The 13,277-nt window shown below is 35.8% G+C and overlaps 1 protein-coding gene across 5 annotated transcripts in view; it reads left to right on the top strand.

Moving 5' to 3' along the window:
• The window catches only part of clip2 (CAP-GLY domain containing linker protein 2), a 44,043-nt gene that overhangs the window by 4,172 nt on the left and 26,594 nt on the right, over positions 1-13,277 (top strand). For all 5 annotated transcript variants that reach the window (XR_010543666.2, XM_065284235.2, XM_065284237.2 and 2 more), the window contains exon 3: positions 8,587-9,104. Coding sequence is in view for 4 of the 5 variants with exons in the window: in XM_065284235.2 (XP_065140307.1) it covers positions 8,587-9,104 (518 nt within the window). In the remaining variant the exon portion in view is untranslated. The remainder of the gene's footprint in view (positions 1-8,586; positions 9,105-13,277) is intronic.

The following is a 13,277-nucleotide window of genomic DNA, read 5'->3' as shown; positions in this document are numbered from 1 at the left end:
ATGAAAAAGTACTTTTTTCTGATTGCAGATCAAAAGTTTAAACATTTATATTGACATGGTTGACATTTTATTGAAGTGGGTTATGCTTCAATATAAAAGTTAAGTAAACAGAAATAATATCTTTTACATTTAACAAAAAACTTTTTGATAAAGAATAGACCCTAGATGGGCCCAAATTGTTTATATCGTTGTAGTTTTCATAATTTATCACCATTTTGCAAAAAGAATATTGTAGTGACAGTAGGCCCATGTTATTATTACATATTTATAACACTGATATCCTACTCTTAACATAAAATAATCTTGATTACCTATATATCATTGGAAGTTCTAAGAATGTAGTTTTCATATTTCAAAACTACAGTAATAACACTGATCTATATAAGTGACTGGATTGCGCATGACGTCACACTTGTGAAGCCACCGCGCCGCCATGTTGGTATACCCAAACGTTCTATTAAATCAATGGACGTTATCAGATTTTAATGATAAAACATCACTTTACTCGTCTTCGTTTTTATATGTGAAGTTACCCTGTACATTATTACAATACAAACGTCCAAAGCATGTAAATAGTTATTTACTGAAAGTTGTACATTTTGCGTTTTAATCAGTTATTATACATTCATCTTTATTACAGTATCAGATCAGCAGACAGACCGCAGCATATTTAGTATTAATGACAATAAACGTGCTTGTTCTGAAATCTAAATAAATAATCATGCTTTGTACCGTATGTGCATGCAATAATTTGCTAGTTTTGTAATTATGTTATCTAAACTTACAAACTTATTTAGAGAAATAACGCTTACCGTCAAAGTGTAGCTGAATGTCAAAAAAACTTTATTTATACCCGTGTCATTAACAAATGCAGCAGACACACTCACCTTAACGGTTTTTTATAAATCCATTATCCTGCCCGATTAAAACATAAACATTGCAAATAACACCAGAATTAACAAATAATTTACGTACACATATCCTAAAAATTAACCTTGTGTAACTGATACGCTGTAAAGGGGGTACATTTTGATCATGATTTTGAATGGAAGTCAATGACGCTCTCTGCCGGTTGGGTATACCAAGATGGCGGCTCGAACTCTGCGCTGGCTTCACCTCACGCTGTTACGTCAAGCGTTCTATGCGCAATCCAGTCATTTATATAGATCAGTGAGTAATAACAGTAATTTATTAATTTGTGCCAATAGTATGCGGCAAACCAATGACATCTAGTGGCCTTTGTTGGTAAAAACTATTTTTTTGTGATTTTTTTAACTTGAAATTTGGATCAAAACTAATCAAGACTTTTTTTAGCATGTTAGGTGTGAAAACATTTTCCTTTTTATTGTTTATATATATATATATATATATATATATATATATATATATATATATATATATATATATATATATATATATATATATATATATATATATATATATATATATATATATATATATATATAAATTGAAGGGCTTGAACTATTTATTTATTTAATATTAACAACTACAGCTTTTCACCCCTTTCAAAAAAAAGGAGGGGGGTGACTGATAAGGGGTAACGTTTTTTTTTTACGACTGAAGGACACCCTTCTTTTCATGATATTTTATGATGACTTTATTTGAAAGTAGTAATTGTCCGGTTCTTATTCAGTACAAATCTTGACATCTTGGGTAATAATATATTTCCTTAACTCCGTTTCTTAAAGGGACACTACACTTTTTTTGAAAATGTGCAAATTTTCCAGCTCCCCTGGAGTTAAAAAATTGATTTTTACAGTTTTGGAATCCATTCAGCCGATCTCCGGGTCTGGCGGTACCACTTTTAGCATAGCTTAGCATAATCCATTGAATCTGATTAGACCATTAGCATCACACTCAAAAGTAAGTTTAGATATTATTGTAAACTTGACTCTTCTGTAGTTATATTGTGTACTAAGGTCGACAAAAAAATTAAAAGTTGCGGGTTTCTAGGCTGATATGGCTAAGGAACTATACTCTTATTCCGGCGTAACTTTGCTGCCGTACCATGGGTGCAGCAGGCGCAATGATATCATGCAGCATCCAAAAATAGTCCCCAGCTATTGAAAGTTACCAAGGGGACTATTTTCGGGTGCTGCATAATAATAAAATGAAAAATTGGTCTTAGTACACAATGTCACAACAGAAGAGTCAAGTTTTAAATAGGAGAAATATTGAAATTCTTTGGTTATTTTTGAGCGCAATGCTAATGGTTTAATCAGATTCAATGGATTATGCTAAGCTATGCTAAAAGTGGTACCGCCAGACCTGGAGATTGGCAGAATGGATTTCAAAACTGTAAAAATCTAATGTTTAACTCAAGGGGAGCTAGAAAATGAGCCTATTTTTCTGCTACCATGCCATGAACCCAAAACATTCATTCTGAAGAATTTCTTTCATCTCTTTGTTTGCACATTTAAATTCCTCAATTTAATTCTAATGTAATTAATCAATTTAAGTCTCAGGTGGTTTGTCATGACCACCAACCACGATCAATTAATCTTAGGCAAGTTAAGGCAGTTGATCACTTTGTTTTTTTTAATACACCATCTGCTATACTCTCATCTCATATTTTGTGGTACCAGACAGCTTGAAATAAAGCTAACAATTTTACCTCCTTTTTGTATAGGAGATACAATGTATATGGAAAAAATGGAATGAAACATATACAAAAACTGAAAAGTGATTGATCATTGTAGGTCTACATGATCAGATGACCCATACCTTTATAAGTGGACATGATTGACAGAAATAAGGCATGTAACGTATCATCTCTTAATATTTTTTAGCTACCGTTCATAGCACCACTGACCACAAACTGTTAAAATTCTTCTAGTAAACTTAACAATTTTAGAAACCATGTTTAGGGTGTTACAGAGTGCCTTCCCCTTTAAAACAGAGACAGAGGAAAGACAGAAGTGTATGTGTGTCTTAAGGGGATGGTAAAAGGCTGAGCTGGGGTCATTGTGTTAGCTTCTGTCCCTGAATGGTGGGATTCAGATGGTGGGGAGGAGTGCCGGCACAATAGTGAAGTGAGCCTTGTGTTCTTCTCTTCCTCCTGCATCACTTCTTTTTCTTTTTTCTCATCGCCGATCTACTGTTACCGTAGCAACCGAGCCACTTGGGCAAGCAATGCAGCAGAGCTTCAGCTGAAGGCCTGCAATGGGCCAGGACTTCCTGAATGGGTCCAGTTTTCTGTGACACAGTGTAGTCCACACTTGAGTCCCAGCACACAGACACACTTCCTCTACTTATATTCACGGTGCTCAGTGTCTTATATTGCTGCCCTGAGATTTGCTGGACATTTTGGATTGTGATGGGGTCATAAGCTAATGAAATGAAATGAATTGGCCACTGCTGATAAAAAAACACTTGCCAATGTATTTTTGTAATTGTAAAATTGTAATTGTTTAGTTGCTTTTCTGTTGTATGCTTATAACTAATACCTTTTGTCATCACATGTACCATCGAACTTTACAAGTCATTGCAGTGCATTGTTTACTTTCTAAATTAAACTATAATAAATTTCTGACTGAATATATGACAAGCCACAGTTCCTGAAGTATAGCTGCAACTTACTTATAAAATCGTTTATATTACACTTCAAAAAAAAAAAAAAAATCAGTAAAAATATAAAAAAATTCGTAAATTAAGATGCTTTTCTTGATGAGCGAAACGACCCAAGAAAATAAGTCTAGTTTTTAGACCAAAATATATCAAATTTAAGTGATTTTATGCAAAAACAAGCAAAAAAAATCTGCCAATGGGGTAAGCAAAAAAATCTGAAAAATGTTTCTAAAAAAACTAAATTCAAGAAAAATTCTAGAAAAATGTGTTTAATTTGGTCGTTTTGCTCATCAAGAAAAAGCATCTTAATTCAAGATATTTTAGAATTTTTACTTAAAACAAGACAAAAATACAAAGATTTTTTTAAAAATAATTTTTTGCACTGTTTGTCAGATAACAGTGAAATCGGAAAACAGTGATCATTCCTATCGTATATACCTTTATAAATCTTAAATTTTTTTGGCAGATCTAGGGTGCTGCTGTGACAGGTAGTGAATATTCTTTTGGGGAGCATTAGCTTTCAGAAATCCTGTTTTCTATCTTATTCCCAAATGTGTTCCCGAACTTCCTGTAGCGCAATTGTTAGGGCATTGTGTTAGCATCTTAAATGGTCACAGGTTCAATCACATGGGAACACATATATACTGATAAAATGTATGTAATGCACTGTAAGTGGCTTTGAATAACAGTGTCTGCCAAACGCATTTGTAAATGCAGTGTCCCCGTCAATAAAACACACTGGGAAAACCACTTGCCAATAACTCAGTTTTATGTACTTGGCAAACCCAAAGATATGCAATGCTCTATATGGCTATTCTGGTGACAGATCTCCTGCTTTCAGTTAAAAGAACCAATCATCAATTGATAAAGAAAGCTGATTCTCTGGAGGAGGAGCTCTATACAGTCATGTGAGGTGCTTGCCAACTTAAACATGCGCAGTACCTAAAACAACCTCGAAAATGTGTTGTTGTTTCTTTGCACAATTTGAGCCTAAAGCCTGAAATATAGTTTTTTAACATGTTTTTTAACATGTTCACGAACGTACGCGGCTGATTGAACGCACAGCCTTGTAAAGCATAATTTATTTGACTCATACATGTACACAGACGTTCGGCACATGCGTATTGCAACAAAATGCAATGTATCTCCTTGGCTACATACTACATTCTTCTGTTCGCACATGAGAAATAAGCTTCATGTCCACTGTGCTTGTAGTTAAAAGAGCCAATCATCAATCGCGCATGCGCGAAAACGGGACTATACTTCTACACTGCAAAAAATTACTTTTCTTACTTAGCATTTTTGTCGTCTTTTCTTTACAAATATCTAAAATTTCTCAAATTAAGATGCATTTTCTTGATGAGCAAAATGACTTAAGAAAAAAAGTCTAGTTTTAAAGGGACACTCCATATTTTCCAGCTCCCCTAGAGTTAAACATTTGATTCAATCCATTCAGCTGATCTCCGGGTCTGGCAGTACCACTTTTAGCATAGCTTAGCACAATCCATTGAATCTGATTAGACCATTAGCATCGTGCTAAAAAATGACCAAAGAGTTTAGATTTTTTTCCTATTTAAAACTTGACTCTTCTGTAGTTACATTGTGTACTAAAACCGACGGAAAAGTAAACGTTGTGATTTTCTAGGCAGATATGGTTAGGAACTATAACTATTGCTGCTGTAACATGGCTGCAGGAGGCGCAATAATATTACGCAGTGCTCGATATATTTTTTTCTTTTAACACCCCATTTTTTAAATATCTGTCGTTTCCCATTCAGGTAGACAGCACTTCAGTTTTGCATGACTGGGCTGGTTTCTGAGTGCTATGTTTTGAACCCTGCACGCAGTAATCTGAATCCTGCACTAACAAAGCAGTTAAATGCTTTTTGTGTGGTTTTTTAGAATGTCATTGTAAGTCGCTTTGGATAATAGCGTCTGCCGAAAGGTTGATGGTAAATATTGAACGGCATCAAGTTTCATCCGACATTATTTGCATTGCGACATCGTTTGTTTACTACACTTTTTAAAAATCATTCCTACACAATTTCCATCATTAAAACATTTGTTTATATATTTTCATCTAGGCTTGCATTACGCTGTCTGCCTGTGTGGTAAACTACTGACCTCAGTCACACACAACACAGACAGTCTGTCGGCTCTTACTAGAAAAAACAGCTTGATATTGTTACTCGTCGTTCACTAAACAACATCAAATTACATAAGTATGTTATTTTTACAGATAAGGAACCTAGAATTTGTTTCATATCAGAGATCCTTAAGCACTAGTCAAAAGAACATGCTGGAGCAATTGAGAGACAAAAGCAGTCATTATTCCCCTCCCCCTAGCCAGATTGCATCCAGGCATCAGTACCACAACACACACACACACACACACACACACACACACACACACACACACACACACACACACACACACACACACACACACACACACACACACACACACACACACACACACACACACACACAGGCAGATGTACGACAGGATCTCGAAGTACATGATAATTGATCTTTCACTCGTGCATCCTTACTGCATCACTTAGGTTCATAAACTCTGTATCATGGCAAAACCCACTGACCCAGATTTGCTGAGAAAAAGTGCAGCGCAGTCTCGCATAAAGGCAGCTGTGTCATCCAGACATGAGCGAAATGATGAGAAGACATTGAGACGCTGTGTGTTTATTGATGCATGTAACAAGTGTTTGCAACATATGCTTTGGATATAATGAACATTTTTTTTAGTTTTTTTTTTTTAAGTTAAATTGTGTGCATTTGTCATTGACACCTGTTTGTTTTATTTTACTTAAAAATGAAACGCACAGGTGATACATTTTTCCTCGATAACCTTTAACCGTTATGGTCAGCTTGGTCATTCTAGTGACCTTAGTTGACCATTTCTTGGAGGTTAAAGGGACACACTTTTTTTGAAAATATACTCATTTTCCAGCTCTCCTAGAGTTAAAAGATTTGATTTTTACCTTTTTGGAATCCATTCAGCCGATCTCTTTGGCGGTGCCACTTTTAGCATAGCTTAGCATAATCCATCGAATCTGATTAGACCATTAGCATCGCGCTCAGAAATGAAAAAAGAGTTTCTATATTTTTCCTATTTAAAACTTTACTCCCTTGTAATTACATTGTGTACTAAGACCGATGGAAATTAAGTTGCGATTTTCTAGACTGATTTTTATAATCAAGGACTTTGCTGCCGTACCATGGCTGCAGCAGGTCCAATAATATTACGCAGTGCCTGAAAATAGTCCCCTGCTATTAAAAGTTATCAAGGGGACTATTTTTGAGCGCTGCGTAATATCATTGCGCCTCCTGTAGCCATGTTACGGCAGCAAAGTCCTTGATTATACGTCAGAATGAGAGTAAAGTCCTAGCCATATCTGCCTAGAAAATTACAACTTTTACTTTTCCGTCGGTTGTAGTACACGATGTAACTAAAGAAAAGTCATGTTTTGGATAGGAAAAATATCGAAACTCTTTGATTATTTTTGAGCGCAATGCTAATGGTCTAATCAGATTCAATGGATTGTGCTAAGCTATGCTAAAAGTGGTACCGCCAGACCCCGGAGATCGGCTGAATGGATTCCAAAACAGTAAAAATCAAATGTTTAACTCTAAAGGAGCTGGAAAATAAGCATATTAGGGATGCATAATGATTAATCGTGATTAATCTATAGCAGAATAAAAGTTTTTGTTTACACCATATATGTGTGTGAACTGTGTATAATAACTTTGTATAGATAAATGCACACGCATGTATATATTTTAGAAAAAAGATTATATATAAATATAAATACTTAATATATAAATATATCTTTTTTTCTTAAAATTATACATGCATGTGTGCATATTTATATATACATAATTATTATACACAGTTCACACAAATATATGATGTAAACAAAAACTTTGGATTAGTCCACCCTGAAAATAAGTGTTTCCTGATAATTTACTTATCTCCGTTTCATCCAAGATGTTTATGTCTTTATGAGTTATTTTAAGTAATTTCCTGGCTATTCCTTGCTTGATCATTCAATCTGTACGTTTTTTTATATGAATTTGTTTGTTTCTGGGAACGAACCTATGACCTTTGGGTTGTTAACACAGGTTTCTACCCATAAAGGAACAGGAACACAGTTGAAAACACTTAATCCTAAAACAAGTCAAATACTTCTCACTAGTAGGGAGACTAGTATACCAATAATAATTTCATAAATCTAAAAACTGCATTCACAGTAGCTTTGTTGTATTTTGTTGACATTACAGGGCTCAACGCAAATAATTGTTTGTACTGGCCCATTCGGGCCAGTGGTTCGAGTTTTCATTTGCTCTTCCAAAAATTTCACTGGCCCCACCAAAAAAAAGATTTCAAGTCACATTTTATAAATATTTATTTTTCATCATTTATTAAAACAATTGTCCATTTTAAATGTAAACTCTAATTCTTAAATTTCGCAACTTTTTCAACGAAAACTGCTCACGACTTGTCTGCTTTATCTGAAAACTGATGGCAAACTGCAAAACACTCCATTATTTCTTTCCTCAGGTTTTACCCAAATAAATGTCTGCTTAAAAGACGTAAACAAATTGTTTTTCTTTGGCCTCGTAATTAGAGGCCGTCGTCGCCTTAACAACTTTATGCTCTATCAGCTAACGTAACATGCAACAGTGTCCACAAAAACCAATAAACCTCATGACATTGCTGAGAAGTTAACTTAAATGTGTCACGATGGTAACATTGCGTAAGAATACATACAGACAACCGGCCACAGGCAGAACATATATTTTAGTGACTGAGGGCGAAGCACTGGCCCGATTGGGAAAGTGACAATACTTTTTACTGGCCCGAGCATCTCTCAGCAGGCAGTCCTTTATGTTGAGCTTTGCATTAATAAGCAAACTGAACACTTACTGAATCTCTTTCTGCTATTCTTTCTGAATATCTTTTCTTCTGTCTGTCCCCAGGTTGCCCCTACAAGCAGACCACTCCTACACCTAGCAGCAACACCTCGGACAAGTCCAGCTCTAAAGCATCCGAGGTAGGCGATGAGGTCGCTGGGGACTTTGTGCTTGGCGAACGCGTCTGGGTGAACGGAGTCAAGCTGGGAGTCATCGCCTATCTCGGGGAGACCCAGTTTTCTCCAGGACAGTGGGCAGGAGTGGTGCTAAACGACCTGGTTGGGAAAAACGATGGCTCGGTCAACGGGGTGCGTTATTTCGAGTGCCAGCCATTGCAAGGCATCTTTACCAGGCCATCCAAGCTGACACGGCAACCCATCGGAGACGGAGGTGACGAGTTACAGCAAAACGCACAGCTGCAGGGTGGTGCCGGAGCATCCGGTCAGCGCGTGGTCATGCCGCTCAGAGAAGGCATGCTCAACAGCTCTGTCAAGACAGGCAACGAGTCTGGATCCAACATGTCTGACAGTGGATCTGTAAAGAAAGGCGGAGAGAAGGACCTTAAGGTTGGGGATCGAGTGCTGGTGAGTTATGGATCAAGAGAAGGACAAACAAGTTTGTTTTAGGGATAAATCAGAATTCCAGAGCTCAAAGTTATGTTTTCTAAGCTATTCAACCTGTTTGTAGCAGGTATCAATAGTCATTCTGTCCATAGACCACCTGGTGGATTTTTCATACAAAACTGGTAGAAACCCATCAGGAGGTAGAAGCATGAGCGTTTCCAAAAGTTTAATAACTAGATTTGGTAGTGATAAGTTCCTTCAATTATTTAAAAGGGTTTCCAAGAGTTTAGTTTGAAGCATATACGTAACAAGATTGTTTTCTGCATCCCTATAACTTGATTGGTAGAGCTCAGTGCCAGCAACGCAGAGTTCATGGGATTGATTTCCAGGGAATGGACATAATCAATAAAGCGATACTCTAGCCAGATATCAAAATTACCCCATGATGTGCTCACCCTTAAGCAATCCGAGATACATGTCGAGTTATTTTAGTAAATGTTCTTGCTTTTCAAAACTTATAACGGAAGAAGAATGGGATCAGGGAACAACTTCTGACTTTGAAGCCCATGAAAGTGCATTTATCCTTCACAGAAGTAATCCACATGGCACCAAGTGGTTAACAAAGGTCTTTGCTGGAAATCGATGCAATATTGTAAGAAAAAAATCTATATTTTAAACTTGATGAATGCACTTTTTTGAGGTTTAAAGTCAGAAGTTGTTCCCTGATCGTCATTTTCTACCATTAAAAAGCTTGGAAGAGCAAGGACTTTTACTAAAATAACTCCAAATGTGTTTGTCTGAAAGATGATGGACATGTATCTCGAATAGCTTGATGGTGAGAAAATCATGGGGTGATTTTGATATTTGGCTGGAGTATCCCTTTAAATGCGTAAAAGCTTGAACTGTCTAACCACCTCATTGCATGTTAGTGTACTATTGTGGTATTATTGATTTCCAATTTACCCAGCCTTATAAAACACATAAAGGTCCGGACTGCGGTTGGTTGTTGATTATTTGACTCTTTCCAACCAAATTCTGTGATTCCTGGCAGGGATAAACTGGAAAGTGGACCAGATCCGCTTATATGCTGTAGTCCGACCTAAGCCTGGTTATGCAAGACAGATTTGTAGCTTCCAGTTCCCTTTCTTGTGTTGTAGTAGGTATACTAGATGCTGCAGGCTTGATCATACGGTTGATTAGCTTTGGGTCAAATTGCTTTCCATTTAGTATAGAGCAGGCTTAAAGCTTCTCAAGCAGTCAATATTCTTAATCAAATGGGATTACCACTCCATAAACCATCAGCCATTGATCTCAGCTATCTTCTTGACTGTATGCTTCAATCCCAGTTGACATTTGATTGGCTTTTCCAGTGATGAGCATATCAGGGAGGATGCCTGCTTATACACGTGCACACATCGATTTGTATTGAGTTTATTTCTGCTAGTGATCTATAAAGTCCAGAGCTATGATGATGTGATATACTTGGTGTTATAAATGGCAATTAGATTAAAAAAGTCAATCCTGCCTGTAGGTTTATATACTCAACAGTGATTTAAAACTGTCATGTATGTTGGCATAATGCAGGATGGGATTCTTCTAAACTGCATTGGACAGATATTTTCCCTTGCTAAGTTCCCCACATTTTCTCCCCAAGAATGGTTTTATATTACCATGACAGTGCTTTACTGCACAGAAGGATCTTTCAAAGTCATGTAGAGACAAACTTGATTTTTTCACTGTTGTGCTTCTGCTACGCAAGTGAGTAGTTGTTGTTAGATGTTGAATTAGAAATGCATTATCAATATACCAACTGCCAATATTTACTTGTAGATTACTTTTGATCAGTTTAAAACAGGACAATCGTCCCAGCCCTAGAATTAACCCTTATGTGTTGTTGAGGATGTTTTCATCCACTAGAAGCTTTTTTTACTCTTAATTTGGCCACAACTTTCTCTCCGTTTTAGCAAATTGAATGATTTTTGGTGACAAATCTTATATTTAAATATATTAAAAAAAAATGCTTTGAAATATTTCAAAAACTCAACGATATACTGTGGGCAAATTTACGACCCTTTTGTGTTGTTAGTGGATGAAAACATCCACTAAATTCAAAGGCTATAAAAATGTATCAGATGAATATTTTTTTCAATTTTTTTCATAAATCTGTTCATCAACCTCAGTACTGATCAAAACTCCCAAATCTTCACAAAAATTCCATGATTTTAACTTTTTAATTGCCAAGTTTATAAGTGGTGTCACTGATTTGGGGAAAAAACACACACAAAATGACAGATTTTCAATATAAAAGTGATTTTAACCTGGATTTTTGTTTACCTTTTTCACAGTCTTGGGAATGTCAAAGATTGGTAAAAACATTGGCTTTGAAGCATTTTTAGTTTTTGTGTAGCATGAGTTTTTATTTTTTTTCTCCCTCATTTATTGTTAGTGGCTGTTTTATACTCCATAAAACACAACGTACAAGCCAGAAAATAAGCTTTGTTTTTGTACAGGGCTACTAAAGGGTTAATAGTGCCACATGGTAATCAACAGTAAAAATGACATTTTTGACCTCTTAGCAAAAGGAAAAAACACCAACATTCAAAAATGCATGATTAAAAAGTAGTGATGCACCGATGTATCGGGCACCGATGTATCGGCCGCCGATATTTATCGGCCGATTTTTTATGAATTTGAAACCATCGGCATATCGGCAATAGCACGAGAAAGGCCAAAACCGATTGTTTATTAATTAACTGCATAAAGAAATTCATTATATGTAAAAAAATGAGTTAATGTTGTTAATAAAAGAAATGCTGAATAGCCAAAACCACATTTGAAGGTTGTCATGCTGTCTTATTATATTTGTTTTAGCTTAATTTGTGCCTCTCTTATTATGTTGGTCAGTTGAATGTTAATTAGATCCAATCCATGTTCAGTAAAAATAATTTGATGCAGAAATAAACTAGCTAATAGACCAACTGTATAGTGTTGTGTACAAGTGTTTAATATCGGTATCGGCCAGAAGTTGTCTGTTTAAATTGGTATCGGTATCGGCCCAAAAAATCCTATCGGTGCATCCCTAATAAAAAGGTGTCATAGCTCTGCAATCAAAAAATGTGCTAATAATGGAAGTCAATGGGGCAAAAACAGCCACTAATAATAAATGAGGGAGAAAAAAAATAAAAACTGATGCTACACAAAAAATCAAAATGCTTCAAAGCCAAAGTTTTTACCAATCATTGACATGGCCAAGACAGTGAAAAAGGTTTTAAAAAAATCCAGTTTACAATCACTTTTTATATTGAAAATCAGTTATTTTGTGTGTGTTTTTCCCCAAATCAGTGACACCACTTATATACTTGGCAATTAAAGAGTTAAAATCATGGAATTTTTGTGAATATTTGGTCGTTTTGATCAGTACTGAGGTTGATTAACAAATTTATGTAAAAAAAATTGGAAAAAGTATTTATCTGATACATTTTTATAGCAGTTTAATTTAGTGGATGTTTTCATCCACTAACAACACAAAAGGTAGTAAATTTGAACAATGCACAAGGGTTAAGATTAATGGAGAAAATTGTCTGAAAATTGCTAAAAAGTTATGAATCCATATCGAAGATACAAGCCAGAGCAATGGGAAATGTTGTAGGACAAAATAAATAAAGTCCTACAACATAGTAAAATAGCCCAAAACAAAGACAATCATTACAATAGGATTGTCTCTCAGTGAACTCCTAAAGGTTCAAAATTAGAAGGATATTTGATCTGCAAAAAACTTTGCACACTGTAGTCCAAAATTTTCATATGCGTTTCTTTGATTCAACATCCTACAAATTTGTCACGCACAGAAACCTTGCTCACAGAGTCCGATATTAATTCAATTTAAATAACTAATCTATTGTGGAAAATTGCAAAACATACAAAATGGAATCTTCATAACGTTAGCAAACAAGCTGATGTTATCTAACTTGAGTACAAAACTATACAATCTTTTGCACCCAAAGGTCGCCAGTTTGAGCCTCATGGCCAGCAGGTTGCTTGCCCCTGAACAAGGAATGCTATTCCCAATTGCTCCCCGGGCATTGCAGTAATAGCTGTTCACTTGTCCGAATGTGCGCGTGTTCACTACTCACTAGGATGGTTTAAATACAGAGGTCAGACATGTGTAGTATGGGCTTAATGTCACTTTCACTT

Source organism: Paramisgurnus dabryanus, chromosome 5 (assembly GCF_030506205.2).
Source record: "Paramisgurnus dabryanus chromosome 5, PD_genome_1.1, whole genome shotgun sequence".
Taxonomy (NCBI): Eukaryota; Metazoa; Chordata; class Actinopteri; order Cypriniformes; family Cobitidae; genus Paramisgurnus; species Paramisgurnus dabryanus.
The sequence above is the reverse complement of the archived record's forward strand: the minus strand, read 5'-3'. Positions and strand labels throughout refer to the sequence as shown.